Source organism: Cynara cardunculus, unplaced genomic scaffold (genome assembly GCF_001531365.2).
Source record: "Cynara cardunculus var. scolymus isolate 2C unplaced genomic scaffold, CcrdV1 Un_Scaffold_1147, whole genome shotgun sequence".
Lineage (NCBI taxonomy): Eukaryota > Viridiplantae > Streptophyta > Magnoliopsida > Asterales > Asteraceae > Cynara > Cynara cardunculus.
Window position 1 is genome coordinate 2,452 of NW_020200689.1, and position 17,334 is coordinate 19,785.

At 34.0% G+C, this 17,334-nt stretch overlaps 2 protein-coding genes across 2 annotated transcripts; one reads left to right on the forward strand and one right to left on the reverse strand.

Moving 5' to 3' along the window:
* The first annotated feature begins 346 nt into the window (after nt 1-346).
* LOC112502256 (cysteine-rich receptor-like protein kinase 10) lies at nt 347-6,090 on the forward strand. The gene is made up of 8 exons (XM_025106122.1): nt 347-1,143; nt 1,692-1,694; nt 2,874-3,004; nt 3,089-3,225; nt 3,333-3,543; nt 4,416-4,653; nt 4,844-4,994; nt 5,779-6,090. The coding sequence occupies exons 1-8, from the start codon at nt 347-349 to the stop codon at nt 6,028-6,030; spliced, it is 1,920 nt and encodes a 639-aa protein (XP_024961890.1). The 3' UTR covers nt 6,031-6,090.
* Nucleotides 6,091-7,040: 950 nt separating this feature from the next.
* Nucleotides 7,041-11,639, reverse strand: LOC112502259 (putative receptor-like protein kinase At4g00960). The gene is made up of 7 exons (XM_025106126.1): nt 10,853-11,639; nt 10,478-10,666; nt 10,110-10,231; nt 9,049-9,259; nt 8,712-8,949; nt 8,375-8,525; nt 7,041-7,543 (listed from the first exon to the last, which is right to left on the reverse strand). The coding sequence occupies exons 1-7, from the start codon at nt 11,637-11,639 to the stop codon at nt 7,226-7,228; spliced, it is 2,016 nt and encodes a 671-aa protein (XP_024961894.1). The 3' UTR covers nt 7,041-7,225.
* Between the last annotated feature and the right edge of the window lie 5,695 nt (nt 11,640-17,334).

Genomic DNA, 17,334 nt, shown 5'->3' on the forward strand with positions numbered 1-17,334 from the left:
CATTTTTCTTCATCTTTTTAATCCGAAAAATGGATTACGTAAGCTGGATAATATCACTTGCGTAATTTCCGACTAAACCCGTCAATAAATTCAAAAGATGGTTATAAAGGAAATATAAATGATGTGATGGGTATTTTAGTAATTTCTCCCAAATTCAACACCAAATCCTACGTTTTGTCGTCAATTAGTTGTGTCTCCCTCAAGAACACGTCAATAATCAATATTTAATTTATTTGATAAACAAATGTCAAAGTCAAAGTCAAAGTTAAGCTAAAAGTCAAAGATTTTGCTTCTGTTCATATCCATGTTCAGGGCGGATCACTGAATCGAAGAAAAGTTGTTCACCATGATTTCAATCACCCCCAAATCGATTCTGTTTTTGTGTTTCAATCTGTTAACCCTAATTTCCCAATCTCAATCTCGATTTTTATTTCATCAATGTGAAGGCGACAATTACACAACAAACAGTACTTACCAAACGAATCTCGGTTCCGTCGTCTCATCCCTCACCTCCGCCACCAACACCGCCGCTTCCGGTTTCTTCAACGGATCGGCCGGTGAATCATCAGACACAGTCAACGCAATCGCTTTGTGTAGAGGCGACGTCGAGCTAGATACCTGCCGGAGCTGCATAAATGTTTCAAATATTAACGCAACACAGCTTTGCCCTAACCGGAAAGGAGCGACGGTATGGTACGACGATTGTATGTTGAGGTATACCGGCGAGACGATTTTAGGAAATATGGTCGGTACTGGTGGAATGATTTTTTCTGTGGACAATTTCGCGAACGTTGAGGAGTTATATCGTGATCTGAGACCGTTGATGGATCGATTAAGAACTGAAGCTGCCGGAGGAGATTCGCACCGGAAATTCGCCTCCGGCCAGACGCCGGGGCCCGGATTTATGACGATCTATGGACTTATGCAGTGTACACCGGATTTATCAAAGGATCAATGCTATAATTGCTTAGAGACTGCAACTAACTCGATTCCAAATTGTTGTAATGCTAGTCTAGATGTACGAATTCTGTATCGTAGTTGCAACCTTCGGTATTCAAATTTACGATTCTATAACTCTGCTGTGGTTCTTTCACCGCCGCCGGTAAAGGCTTCGCCGGTGCCTGTGCCGGCACCACCACCACCGTCACCACCTCAAGGTATGTTAGTTTATGCTCCGTTACTCATTCATGCTTATCATAACCATATTTTTTTAGGGTAAAATACATAAAATAACAATTTATTTTTATAAATTTCTTTATTATAGTATTGTATTTTTAATTTTTTTATTAAAGCAATATACTTTCAAACTATTTTTTACTAGAATATTGTACTTTTAAAAAATTTACTCATTATAGCATAGGATAACCTTTTGATTTAAATTTACCCATTATACCAGGTTTTCATGTCACCTCATTGTCGACATAGGTTGTCCACATGTACTATGGTGATATGACTTTTTTATTACAACATTGTACTTTCAAAATTATTTTATTATAACATATACTAATTCTTATTAAACAATGTACTTTTAATTTTAATATTTAGATATTTTACATGTTATATTTAATAAATATATTAAATGAATTAAGAAAATTTTAAATTATTCATTAATATACCTATATCAATAAAACTAGTAAAACACAACATATCTCGCTAATATTTTTAAAAAAATATGTGTTTTTTGAAAGAAGAAAGTAAGAATTGTTTTTTTTATTTTTACCAAAAAAATATTATATTTGTTCAAAAATTTATACTTGACGTATAAATATATTAAATTTAATTAAATTTTTTTGAATTATTTATTAATATAACAATATTAAAAAATTATAAAACACATTCGTTAACATTTTAGAGAGAACTTTAAAAGATATGTATTTTTTTTAACAACATAAAATAAGAAGTGTTATTTTTTTTACAAACAAAATATATCTCAAAAATAATGTAGCATATTTATTTAAGAAATATTTTACTCTAAAATATTTAAATTGCATGCAACTTAATAAAAAAAATAAAAAAAAATTAAATCTTTTTTTAAATCATAGCAATAGAAAATGAAAATCACTAATAATAATTTGAAATAGGTTTTTATTTTTATTTTAACCAAGTTATCAAAATGATGTGTCATCCATATCACCTCATTAAAGCAACACAAGCAAAAAAAGTCAAGGGTTTAACCGGTTTAAAAGGTAACAAGTTACCCATTGCTATAATGGGTAGATTTTTTAAAATACGTTGTGTTAATAAAAAATAATTTGAAAGTACATTATTGTAATAAAGAAAAACAAAAATAGTATGCTATAATAAGAAATTTTATGAAAGTATGTTGTTATTTCTTGCATTTAATCCTATTTTTTAATGCATCATTTTGATATTACGAATAAAAGTAAATTACATTTTTGGTCCCTATAGTTTAGAAATTGTTGTTTTTATCCCTATGAATTATAATTTATTGTTATTTTTATTTTTATTCTTGTAATTTATAAATTAATTGTTGTTTTGGTCCCTATAGTCTACAATTTTTTACTGTTTTGCTCTCTTGTACTTTAAAGATAGAAATTAATTCAGAAACAAAAATAGCAATAAATTATAAACCATATAAATGACCACAGACTTTCACGAACTTTTACTCGGTAAGCTATCAATAAAATACATCCCGTATTCACATGTCCAATTTGGATTTTTATTCCATAGATTAGCATATGAGCAAATTTCTAACGATGTTTTGCAACCCGTTGTTCGGTTGCAAATCCGTTTGTATGAAAAGAACAATCTTACGGATTTAGAATCTCAATTCGTATAGAAACAAATGATCTTTCAGTTATGTCGTTGCAAAATATTTATGACGGATTTTCAATGAGATTCTCAGGTAATAGTAGTAATAACACGACTATTGTTGCAATTGTCGTTGCAACCGTTATTAGTGTTGTGATAGTGGTTGTGGTTCTCGTTTACATCTTCATAAGAAGAAAAAGAAAATTGGGAAAACGACCTTCAGCAGGTACGAGTTCATCTTTCTTTTATTTTTACGTAGTTTCTTGCTACTGCATTACGATTTTCAGTTATTTAATATCTATGACGATTATTCTAGTTCATCATCATGGAGATACCGATGAAATCACCACGATCAAATCGTTGCAATATAGCTTTGGTGTCATTCGAGCAGCAACAAATGACTTCTCGAAGAACAATAAGCTTGGAGAAGGTGGATTTGGCGTGGTTTATAAGGTAAACAATATACTACAAGAAAAATTAATGTTTTGCAACGTGATATTTGCAACGGAAAACCATTTTTCTAGATTTGGAAAATCGTTAAGTTCTTTAACAAAAATCAGGGTACGTTACAAGACGAAAAAGAAATAGCAGTGAAGAGGTTGTCGAGCGATTCGGGACAAGGAGAACTAGAATTCAAGAACGAGGTCTTGTTACTTGCTAGGCTTCAACACCGGAATTTGGTGCGCCTCCTTGGGTATAGTCTCGAAGGGCGTGAACGACTTTTGGTGTATGAGTTTGTACAAAATGCAAGTCTAGACCAGTTTATATTTGGTATGTTTACTATTTTTGAGATCATAATATCAAAAAAAAATACGATATATATAGTCGGCTTTATACAAGAAGAATAACTAAATAGGAGAATAAGAAAACGGTCGAATTACATGTGATTTTACACTAAAATCACGTGTAGAATCACATGTAATTTTACACTAAAATCACGTGCAAAATCACATGTGATTTTACACGTTTTTGTCTTCTATTTTGTTACTATTATCATTTGAACCTCCCTCCCCCCCCCCTCTCTCTCTCTATATATATATGTATGTATATGATATGTAGACTTGGGCTCATGTGAGACCAAAGGTTTTTCTTGAGACCCATCAGACCAATTCTCAACACTTTGATTAGATCTACAATCTGAACATTCATAATCACAAAATTGCCACGAGACTTTTCAATGATCATAAAATTGTGACCGTGCAACTTTAGACCATTAGATCATTAGCTTATAAAGTTGATCAATGAACATAAATTGATATTAAGGGTCTCACGAAAAACCCTTGGTCTCACGTGAACTCAACCTTATGTATATATGTATGTATACGTTTTTTTTAAGTATATAATATGTATGTATATGTATGGTCCCCTTGTTTTACAAACAAACTTGCTAAAAGCTTTGATGTGTTTCACATGTGAAAATGCAGTCTTTCATCTGCATGTTCGGTACTTTTTTTTTCACAATCCCGGCAGATATATGAAACAACGTCATATAAACACTGCATTTTCATACATGTTGTTTCATATGTGAAATAATACATGAAAAATGGTTTGTAAGTTTTTATTAGGTTTGTAAATGATTATGTCTATATATATATATATATATATATATATATATGAATTCAATTTGATCTTAAATATTTTAGATCCAACGAAGCATGCAACTCTTGATTGGGAAAGACGATACAAAATAATCGGGGGTATTGCAAGGGGACTTCTGTATCTACATGAGGATTCGCGATTAAAAATAATTCATCGAGATCTGAAAGCAAGTAACGTTTTGTTGGATGCCAAAATGAATCCCAAAATTGCAGATTTTGGTATGGCAAGATTGTTCACCCCTGAAGAATCCCAAGCCAACACTTGTCAAATTGTCGGAACCTAGTAAGTTTTCCTTCCAAAAACGGATTTTATGTGCAACTATCTATCGATAAAATGCTGAAACGGTCACTATGATATTTCACGAAAACGTAAGTATTTGACGAAAGGGCGTCACAAAATTTATGTTGCAAAAAGATTTTCTCAACATAAACGTCTTTGTCGACATGAATAACACGCATTCTTGTCATACCAGTGGATACATGGCACCGGAGTATGCATTGCATGGACAATATTCCGTTAAATCGGACGTCTTCAGTTTTGGCGTCTTAGTACTCGAAATCGTAACGGGTCGCAAAAACCATAGCTTCCAAAACGGAGTCGTGGTAGAGGATCTTCTTAGCCATGTGAGTGTTGGTATATGACATACATAAATGACGTTAAGCATACATTTTTATTTCTCATGATATAACTTTCGGTTGTAGACGTACAATTATTTACAAATTTCATAAATCATAGAAACATACAAACCAGTTCATTGTTGTTTCATATATGAAACAACATGTTTGTGAAAATGCAGTGTTTATACAGTGTTGTTTCACATGTGAAACGTTCATGATTGTTTTTGTGTGGAAAAAAGTAACAATCTTCAATGTTCAACATATGACAAGCTTGTATAAACACTGTATTCTCACATGTACTGTATCATTTATAAAATAACATTTGAAACTGATTTGTGAGTTTGTAAGAATTATTATTAGAATTGTAAAATAAGAGGACTCTAAGTAAATGACATTAAAAATACATTTTTATTTCTCATGACATAACTTTCAGTCACAGACATACAGTATTTATAAACCCGCTAAATTATATAAACTTCTTTTCATGTGTTGTTTCATATATGAAACAACATGTGAAAATTCAGTGTTTATATAGTGTTGTTTTATATGTGAAATGTTTTATACAGTTTTGTGTGTGGAAAAAAACAGCCATTAACGTTTCACATACGAAACAACACTATATAAACCCTTCATTTTTACACATGTTGTTTCATATATGAAACAATACTTGAAAACTGGGTTTGTAAGTTTGTACGAATTATTGGGTATCTACAATAAAGGGACTACCTAAATGACGCTAAAAATACGTTTTTTATTTCTTACGACATAACTTTCAGTTATACATGTTCAGGTATGGAAACGTTGGAGAAATGGCACGGCTTCAAGTTTAATCGATCCAAGGCTTAGAGGTGGTTCGGTTTCCCAACATGACATGATTAGATGCATCCACATTGGTCTATTATGCGTTCAAGAAAATGATTACGACAGGCCCACCATGGGTTCCGTCGTTCTCATGCTTGGTAGCTCCTCTCTAACCCTTGTAGTCCCTTCAGAACCTGCTTTTTACATACATACGATCACAGGTCCCGAAAACCCCTACTGAAAGAGCGTATTTCAAATAAGAGCGATCCTAACCATTCGAAAAGTACATCAAGATATGGACGATGATATGCGGCGAAGGATGTATCTATGAAGGACTCGTATTCCCGATAGATGAACTATTTTTCTTTTGTTTGTTACGATTTGTTGATAAGATATTCTTTGGGGTAAAATTTATACCGCAATACTAAGGGGCCGTTTACCAAACACTTACCTGATAAGTGCTTACTGGTTGAATTTAACACTATTATTTACGTACCGGGTAAGATTTTAGCCCACCAAAACGACATCGTATGCAACAATTTACCCGATAAGCGTTTACCGTGGTAAGAGTCTGTCGGCCTCACTTACCGGGTAAAATTCATGGTCCTTGTCTCGCTCTTACCGGGTAATAATTTTTGTCCTTACCATATTCATCCGGTGAGGTAACATGACTTGATAAACACAAGCCCGGGTAAGTATTTGGTAAACGGCCCCTAAAGGGGCCGTTTATCGAACACTTACTCAGGTAAGCGCTTACCATGTTACATTACTTTATCAGATGAATGTGACAAGAACCAAGAATCTTACTCGGTAATAGCGAGACAAGGAACAAAAGTCTTACCCGGTAAGTGAAGACAACTCTTACCGGGTAAGTGAAGACAACAACTCTTACCGGGTAAGTGAAGACAACAACTCTTACCACGATAAGAGCTTATCGGGTAAATTATTGCATATGGTGTTGTTTTAATGGACTAAAATCTTACCCGATAAGTAAGTTTTAGTGTTAAATTTTACTGATAAGCACTTATTGAGTTTTTGATAAACAGCCCCTAAATATCAAAAGAAAATATGTAACCTTTTACAACAACTAAAATGTCATTTTAAACAAATCAATTAATCCAAATATAGTTTTACCACATACACTTTTATAAAGAAACATATAGAAGCATATTGGTTAATATTATTTATGTTAATTGTAGTTTTATATATATATATAATATTTATATACAACAAATACTGATTTCGGGACACAACAATTTTCCTTTCCCATGATGGACGGTAAACGGGTAAAAATAATCGATTCCTCTTTGTAGTTGCATTTTACGTTACCAACCGGGGTCGAACCCAAACACGCGGATCAAAAACCCGAAAGAAAAAATGGGTATTATGTTTGACCATCGTTACATTTGTACATGAAATAACTACGATTTCATTGGTTACCGAGGATGCATTTTGGTGATCGATGATTCGTCTTCGGAATTAACCATGGGAATTGACTTATCGACATCCCCAGAGATATCTAACATGAGCGCTTTGGAAAGAAAATACGGAGGTTTGCTTGGTGTTGGTAAAGTAATCGAGTTGTTATTGAGCATGTTCTGAATTGAAGCCATGGAAGGCCTTGCATCTGCCTCTTCTTGCACACATAATAACCCGATGTTGATGCACCTGATCACTTCGTTTCTCGAATAAGATTCCGCAATTCTCGGGTCCAATAGCTCCAACGGGCTTCCGCTCATCCACTTTTTCCAAGCCTACGTCAAGTATGATAAATTAGGCTCATGAATCCATTAATTTGTTCAAGCCATTTTATTTTGCGGGTTCAATTTTATGATCTGAAAGATTGAATGATCATGAGACTAAACCCGCAAAGTGAAGATGACAAACGAAGGAAACACTTGTCAGAGGCTCAATGGCCCCGCAGGTTACCGGTACATTTCAACTTTTCGGGCTTGGCCCTGACCTTTCAAGCTCGTTTTTCAGTAAGCATAAAAAGGCCAGGATTTTTGAGCCAGACCAGGCTTTCAGGTCAAAAGAATCGGGCTTCTCTGGACTTTGTCAAGCTGTAACGGGTCTTTAAAAGTTGGCCTCATCAGGCTTTTTAAGGCCGGCCTGGGCTTTCGGGCCAGGTTTCGGGCTGTGCATCTCTAATCCCAACAGCCCCACCAAAGGTGAGAGTGTGAGCTTTTTCCCCATACATATATATACACACACAAGGTTGAGTTCCAGTGAGAAGGAGAATTAAGGGGGAAAGCGTAAGAAATGATCTTCACCCTTGGATCATTGGATGCACATTAGGATGAGAATGCACCGCCATATCAAGCACGATTCATAGGTGGGTTCGAGATTAAAGGCGATCAAGGGTCCAGATCCCTTCTTACGCTTCTCACTTTAACTCTCCTTCTCACACGTTCCTTCGCCTATATATACATCTATATATATAACACTTAAAAAAAAGGAAACACTTGGAGACCCTATCAAGTGATCCCCGTTGCATCATGAAAATACAATTAGTGACTGTTTTAGACCTCCCGATACGGGACTACATGTTGGAATTTGTAGCGAAAATCAGTGAGTTTACTTACAAAGAGTAGGAGGTCCCCGACATCATCTCGTTGATAGAAGCTAGAGTTTCTCCGACCACTAACAACCTCAAGAACTATGACACCGAAGCTGAACACGTCTGATTTTACCGAGAAATGACCATGCATTGCATACTCCGGTGCCATATATCCACTGCAAGCAAAACGTCTCGAGATTAGAGGTCGTATTCTCCGTAAATGATTAAGATCTATAATCACACATTCACACAACAATAATTGCAATATCTCGCCAAAGTAGAACTGCTGTTTCCACAAATCGTTCACCAAAATATATAGACATAATTCATTCTACAAGGATAAACGAACGATGAGAACTTACAGAGTTCCGGCAATTTTCTTCGTGTTTCCGAGCGTTTGATCTACTCCAAAAATCCTAGCCAATCCAAAATCCGAGATTTTTGCATTCATGTCCTGATCTAGTAAGATATTACTAGCTTTGAGATCTCGATGGATGATCCGTAACCGTGAATCTTCGTGTAGATAAAGCATTCCTCTCGTAATCCCTCCAACTATTTTCCACCGTGTCGTCCAATCCAAATGTCCATGCTTAACGGGATCTACATTGATCAGTCAAACATACAGCTTAATCAATACAGATACGAAATAAAGCGAGTCAAGATTTAACCAAAATCACGAATAGTGTATCTGGGACTAACCGAACAAAAAGTAGTCTAGACTTTTATTCGGAACATATTCGTAAATGAGGATCTTCTCCTTCGCTTCATGGCAAAACCCTAAAAGCCTAACGAGATTTCGGTGTTGAAGCTTCGCCACTAAAACAGCTTCGTTTACAAATTCTTCTACGCCTTGCCCGGATGTTTCCGATAGTCTCTTCACCGCTACTTCTTGCCCCTTTGGAAGAACACCCTGCGTATTTAATCGATAATTAACTCGTATAGCATGCAAAATCATACCGAAAGATTCAGGTTTTAACTCCGACTGGTTGTAGGAAACTAAATGCGTTTCAACAATCGTCCCAAATTAAAATTTTGATGATGGAAAAGACACATAGTTTTTGAAATATATAATTATTACACTTTTTAATTAACTAAATGACAATAATGTCTTAATAACAAAGAGCATAATGAATTTTTGCATCTCATAATTAAGGGTAAAATCGGAAAGCAGATTTTTATTCTAGAACAAACTAAAATACGAATGTCTGACACTTATTCACGAATTCCAAGAATCTTCACAGAAATAGTGGGATAGAGGATATATTTGTATACATTCCGCCCCTCTGATCCACCTCCTGGTGGGTCCTACTATCTGGGATAGAGGACATATTTGCATACATCCCACCTCTCCGACCCACATCCAGTTGGTCGTAAACAATGGATGCTAGGCGATGTGCGTATTGACCCGTGCAGTGTTGTAGCTAATGCATTAAGTATACCTACTTCTTGTATAAGAAGGCGATCAACACATATAAAGATATAGGAGGGTCCTGTGGAAAATGTGGTCAGAAATGGATATACTGGGTTTGTTTCATTTGGATTGGTTTTATGACAAAAACCAGACAAAACCAAACCAAACTAAACGAACCCAATAAATCCAACACGAAGCTGGGTCTGGGGAGGTTATGGTGTAACCAGACCTTCCGTCCATCCCGAGAGATAGACGTTGTTTCCGTTAAAATCCCCGACTTACTGTAAACCCATTTCACGATCCATATCTGACTCCAATACCAACATTCATAGCAAAAAAATCTTCGTACCTTATAGACGAGACCAAACCCGCCTCTACCGATCTTGTTTTTTGGAGAAAAGTAGTTTGTCGCAACTTCGATCGTCAGCAAATCATATTGCAAAGACTGTATCGTTACAATCTCCATTTCAACTAAACAAAACACAAAATCATATCAAAATCACGAAAAATTCATATAGGAATCGCTTTTCGAACCAACCTTTTTGTTGTTTCGTTACAAAGAAACCATCATTTTTGCGAAAATACACAAAACGACAGTTACGGGTTGCAAGATTCGTCAATTTTGGACAAAAAACACCTTCGATCGTGATCCAAAATTGCCGATTCGTGCGACCCAATTGATCGTCAGTTTAGTTTCGGTTTATCATAGAAAAATACCTGAAGAATCATTTGTCGAAATCGGTTTCTGTTCTGCAAGTAGAGAAGAAAAGCTGCTGATGGACTCTTTCTTTGATACGGCGTCGTTTGGCCGTGTTTTTGTAAGGAAGAACCAGATTCCGATTGCAATTAGCCCCAAAGAAACACAGATTACCGGAACCACCACATAAACGGTGTTGCTTTTTTTGCCTGATTAGGAAGCATTCGATCGGATTCAAACTCGATTTATAACCTAATTGATATCGAAATTGAAATTGAAACTGAAATTGAAGTTGAATTTGGGATTATCCGGACGGATTTGATGAAAATTGATCAGATCGAAGTGTTTTAACAATGGTTACGGAAATATGAGATGAATAGTAGTTAAATCAGTACCTGAAGTGAACTTAGACGGCGGCGATAGGGCGGAGATCAGCGGAGGATCGTGGTAGAAATGTTCATTGGAGTACCGAAAGAAGCAATTCGGATAAAACACCCTTGCTGCGACGCTGCCGCTGCAACAGCTATGGATTCCGGTGATTGTATCATTCAAACATTCTCTGCACTGGTCTCTGGATAAATCAGGAGTACATTGCATCATCCCGTAGATCGTCCACGAATCCGGCCCAAAAGTTATATTTCCGACCGCCATCTTCCGAAACGAATCTCCTCCGGCAGCTTCCGGTTGTAACCTAGTTGCCAAATTATTCAGAGCCTTATTGAACTCATCGACATCGGAAACGATCGCCGTGTTCCATAACTCATAAAATGTCCAATTATCGATAACTCCGAGAATGTTATGATCGGAGTAACGCACCATACAATTCGTGTACCACGCCGCCGCTTGCTTCTGGTTAGGGCAATTCCGCCGGAGCGACGGGATCGAACTCTTCACACAATCCTCGCAGTCTTGCGGTCCGATATCACCTCGACACAACGCGACGGCGTTAACCGGTGTATCGGTATTGTTTCCGGCGGAGGAATGATAAAAACCACCGTGGATTGCGACGTTTCCAGTGAGGGAAGCGAGTGCAGCTTCTAGGGTTTTTGGGTAAGTAAGGGTGGTGAAATTGGTGTTGTTTCTGCACTTATAAATGCCGAAATCTGGAGATTGAGCTATGGCGCCATTGATGATGATTGCTTGAAGAAGAAACAGAGCTGAAATTATGGATTTGATTCCCATTTCCGATGACCAGAATCTTGAAGAACAATTGTGTTCTTATCGATTGTGTTGGTGATGACCACTTTCCTTCTAGAGAAGAAGAAAATTCCACGTGATCTCAAATAAATAAAACGGATTGTTTTCGTTTTCATGAACATAAAATACATGTGTTCATACTTGGGGGTATTAGGGATAGCTTTTTTTTTTAAAATATTTATCAATTTATTATAAGTTATAAGGGTTTAACTTTTTTAAAAGCTTTTTATTATCGGTTTGACACTGATATAAGTTGTTTATCCAAACATTCAAAAGTGTTTATTACTGATGTCACATCAGAATAAGTTAATAAGTTGTTGTTATAAGCAATCTCAAACACCCATTTACTTCGACTAATCTCAAAAGACCTAGAAAACAGACCCATCAATTTTTATTTTATTTTGAATGTGAATTTTCAGGTCAACTTGTGTGCTCCTCGACTAATTTCAGGGATCCTGAAAAACGGTCAAGAAAATCCAGTAGCCTTACAAGACTCGACTTAGCGGGTAGAATCCCCAAAGGACTCGAACATACCTATCTTAAGGGGTATGGATAGAGATGCATAAAGATTCGGCTTTTTGGGGTTTGAATCTGAATCTTCCAAAAACGTATTTAGTGACCAATGAAAAAGGTCAAAGCTTTTTAAGGTCTCAATAGGTTTTGAGGTTGAAAAGGGGCTTTTTCACGCTAGGCTTTTTCGGGTTAGGCCTGCTGTCTATATTTTGGCTCGATCGAGCGTTTCGGTCTAGCTTGAACCGAGCTTTAGGTTCACTATGCCGATGGTTTTTCAGGCAAGGTTTGTGCCAGGTTTTTTAGATTCGGCAGTTTCGTGTTTTTCTAGGTATGGTATCCCATGAAACTAAAAAATTTATAGGGTCAAGCATTATTCTCTTTTAGGGTTTGTTTGGTTTGCAGATTTTTTTTAAGGATTTGGATTTGGAGAATTTAGATCAGAATGAATTTGAAATTATTGATGTATTTGGTTGGTAGGATTTAGAATGGATATGTATTTCATTATTTACAAAAAAAAATTATAAATAATTACAAAAATAATTAAATTACATTTTTATTAATCGATTATTACAAAACAAATATTTTTAATATTTTTTAAAATATTATTTTATACAATCTTATGAAATCTCGTGAAATCCCGAGCATCCTCTAATGTTCTTATACATGAATCGTACTTTCTTTTATATGTATTTTTTTATTTTACAATTGAATTTTATTTTAGTTTATAATAAATTTTTATTTACGGCGTTAATTTTAACACAAAATATCGCTTCACTTTGTTTTTATTAATTAATATTTTAATAATAAAAATTATAATAAATAATTGTTAGTAGATGAGCTGATATGGTAGTTGCTTCCTGACTTTCCCAACCGCAAAAAAGAAAAAAAGAATTTAAAATTTATGGCAAAAAAGTGGTTTTAACTTTTAAGACTAAATAATATCTGTGTGGAAAATTTTATTTGTTTTTAATTATATATTTTAATTAAAATATATACATTTATTATTTATTGCAGGGGGTTTCATTTAAAAACCTATAAAAATATAATAACCTTGAGAACTGATATATCATATGTTATTTTACATAACTTTTTTATTTACTACTCGGATTCAGACATTGATTAACATATATTTGTTCAATTTAAACATTTTTTTAATGTACTTGTAAAACAAAAAATAAAATTAAAAAGTTTCATATTGTGAATCAAATACATATGAAACAAACAGACTATAAAGTTAATCGATATATTAATTAAATTATAGTTTTTGACAAAAAAAAAAATAGTATGAAACAATATTTTTTTTAAATATTGCAATTAATTTAATTGTTATAATTTAAAAATACAATAAAAAAGTGATTTTTGTATTATTTTTTAAAATATACATAAAAAAAAGACCATAAATATTGTCCAAATTCATTAAATGATAATTGATTTTTTTATTGAACAAGTTTCTATTTTTGGTATTTTAAATAAATTAAATATGATATTTAAATATTTTATATTTGATGTCAGTAACTTGTCATTGTTACCCCTTGTAGAGTATTTATTTAAAAAAAAGGTGAAGATTACATATAAAAATTCAGCAAATAAATAATTTAAAATTTAATTTTTATTAAATAACTAATTTTTACATACATTAAGGTAGTGTTTGGTACACAGACTGAACGAGACAGGATGGGATGGGACAAGACATAATAGGACATGACTAATTGTTTGTTCTATGTTTGGTACGATTAGGACAGTACACGATAAAACTGTTAAAATGACCATATCATCCTTAAAATGTTGTTCAATGTTATTTTATATCATATAATCATTGTAAATAACAACAAATCAACCAAAACATATTTAAATTATTTAATCTATGATATCAATATTTTTTTTAACATTTCTAGACCACGTGTAAATAATATTTGTCATACCACAAATTATAAATACGTACATAATATAAAAAGTTTAAACACAACAATTGTAAATAACATTTGTCACATCATCGTCAGAAGTTTAACATTCCAAGACCACATGTCAAATGTACCAAAAATATCACAAAAGAACAATTGTTTTCACAATCTCCTAAAACATGTCAAGTGTACCAAAAACCAAACAAAGCAACAATTATTTTCACCATCATCTAAGACATATTATTTGTCTTCATCGTAAATTGACTTAACAAATTCTATTTTGATGTTATCATCCAAACTCTTCCAAAAACGATATTGGGATGGTTTGTCCCCACAGTACTTACCCATTCGAATGATTTCCATCACACCAAGCCCAGGTCGTTTCAACTCATCGCTCAAGCCATCCATTTCGGTTGTAGAATCCGAGATGACCGAAACCAACTTTTTCATTTGATTGGTTGCTTCATGGATTTCATCATTGGTTTCTTCCACTAGCTTAGATAACTCGGTTTGTCTTTTTTCTCTTTTTATTTGTTCCTTCTCCTTCACTTAGAGGAATGGAAGAATGAGAAGTTGTATCTGAAGGACTAGGAAAGGGAGGAACATCAACTTCAGTTGCAAATTCTTCATTGTTTTCTATATTCATATTATCGAGTGTGTATGTAGCTGATTCGGCCATGTTTCCCATTACTCGATCTTTCACAAACACCAACTTCAATCGCTCGTAAGCCGGGAATGGCTTATTAGTCGTGGTTGTTTTTGTTGGGATGTTTCTACGACAAAAAACAAACAAACAATTATTAAGAAAAGCAACAAAAAGGCATTATGCATAACCCATTATAATTACTAGTATCTAACCTTTAGATACTCCTCCAAAATCTCGGGAGCTTCGACGGTCACGCATTGATTTGCGTCATTTCATCGAAATCCATTATAACCCATTACTAATACTAGTATCTAACCAATCAATAATTCCTCCTACTACGTTATTAATTAAGAGAAATCGATCGATAATAGATTGTTAAGAGAGTCGATCGATAACCATGGAAATGAAGATGGAGGAGAAATCGATAACCATGGAAGATTGAGGAGAAATCGTACCTAAAATGAGGTTGGAATCGAGTTCGGGCTCGTGGAGTAGAGGATTCGAGAATGGAGGCTGGAATCGATAAGTTGTGGAAGATGAAGAAAGAGGATGCGATGGAATTAGGTTTGCATCTGATATCAAATAACAAGGCTAATATTGTAATCTCAAATTTAGTCCCATGTTGTTCACCTTTTTTGATGGAACAAAAAAACTCAAGAATAGTCCCATGAAATCTTACTTTTGTCCCATGTTGTCCCATCTCATTTTTTGTCCCATGACACCCCAAACATGGGATTATTTATTTTTGTCTCGTCTAATCTCACGCAGTTTGCGTACCAAACGCATCCTATAATAGAAATGCACTAAGACCATTGATATATATGGGGATTAATCATGTAAGTATCAAAAAAAAGTTGAGTATTTTGAGGATGGATCTTAATCAGTCAATGGTTTTAGTAAAAAATCATTAAAAACGGTGATATTTTGTAATAATTTTGAAATTTTTGGCTAATTTCACAACTAATTTGTAAGTTCTAGGGCATTTTTGTAATATTTGTGAAATTTCAAATTACACGCCATGATCTTCTCCGACACCTCCTCAAATTGCCAGTACACAGATAATCCCGTGTTCACCACTCTAATCGGCAGCTCCTTTGTTGGATCGGTTGTACAAATCAACACATCTCTGAAAAAACTTTGTAGGGTCTCCAGATAAACCTGGCGTTCTATTGGATTCTAGTGAAAGGATTGAGAGGTTAACCACATGAAAGCTAACACAAAGGCGGCTATGAACACAACGATGGTGATTGGATCAATCGTCGGAGAGTAAACTAGGTTACGAAAGTGGCGGAGAAGAAGAACATAAGTATTCTAAAGTCGTTAATATATTACGTACATTATCAATTATCAACGAATTATTATCTAACTATATGTTGTTTGTTTGTATTTAATGCAATTATCAACCGATTAATTTTCATCATTAGTATTCTGAAGAAAAAATTAAGAAGAAAATGAACTATTACATACTTTGTTTAGCATTTAATGCAAACCATTCTCTAAACAACCGTTTTTAGTCATTGCTTACTTTAGACAGCATTTACTCCAATTGTCGATGAACATCCCTAATTATTATTCTTACAACTTCAAATTGTAGTAACCGGCTTCAAAATGCACGCATGAGTACTATTGTTGTATTCACTTATGTGCATGTGAGTGTATTCATACATGAATATACGTTATATGAGATCCGTGAATTTATCCGAATGTGCCTATGAATCTACTCTTACTCAGAATATACATTACACCATTATCTATTGGTGTATTTAAATGTGAATATGTGTATATTCATACATGAATATACATCACGTGGGAACTATGGTTGTATTATTATGCCTATGAGTATTTTCATACACCAACGTCCAACTCTGTGTTCGTTCCATTATGAGTTATGACTATGAGTATATTCATTTGGGAAAAAAAAATTACATGATAACTATGGTTGTATTTACCAATTTGCTTATGCGTCTATTCGTGCATGAATACACACTATGTTAGATTGTGCCTATAAGTATATTCATGCATGAATATACATTACATAGGATCCATAGAGTATATTCGGATGTCATTATTGATATATTCATGCATGAATATGAATAGACATTAACAAAAGCTATGAGTTTATTCAAATGTAACTATATGTACATTAACTGAAACTACGAGTGTATTTAAATTTGTCGATAAATATATCAACAACCGAATATACATTACAAGAGAACTATCATTGTGGTATAATGCATATTCATATGTGAATATGTATTAGAAAAATAAAAATAAAACCAATTAAAACATTTAGAAAACATCAAAATATATATATATATATATATATATATATATATATATAATTAAAAAAATAAAATATTAGTTTTCAAAGCATGTGTGTCTGAGAGAGATGGGAAGTAGGGAGGAATACAACAAAAAGTAGACTTGTACAACAAATATCATAGTGGTTTTATGTGGTGTAATTATTTCTTTGCATAATTGACCACACACAGCTATGCAATAACATCATAAATAATTAAATTATATATATATACTAGAAGCGTACTCGCGTAATGCAGCGAGATACATCGTGATTTTAATAATTCATTTTATTCTTTATCTCAGTCGATGTTATAATATG

Bases quoted from the DNA above. Each gene is read 5' to 3' on its own strand.
- LOC112502259 (XM_025106126.1), bottom strand. From the start codon at position 11,639: ATGGGAATCAAATCCATAATTTCAGCTCTGTTTCTTCTTCAAGCAATC. The intron at 8,950-9,048 runs GTTAGTCCCAGA...TGATCAATGTAG, and splicing joins TCTAGACTACTTTTTGTTCG to ATCCCGTTAAGCATGGACAT. The intron at 7,544-8,374 runs GTAAGTAAACTC...TACTTGACGTAG, and splicing joins TCGGGGACCTCCTACTCTTT to GCTTGGAAAAAGTGGATGAG.
- LOC112502256 (XM_025106122.1), top strand. From the start codon at position 347: ATGATTTCAATCACCCCCAAATCGATTCTGTTTTTGTGTTTCAATCTG. The intron at 4,654-4,843 runs GTAAGTTTTCCT...TTGTCATACCAG, and splicing joins TGTCAAATTGTCGGAACCTA to TGGATACATGGCACCGGAGT. The intron at 4,995-5,778 runs GTGAGTGTTGGT...ATACATGTTCAG, and splicing joins TAGAGGATCTTCTTAGCCAT to GTATGGAAACGTTGGAGAAA.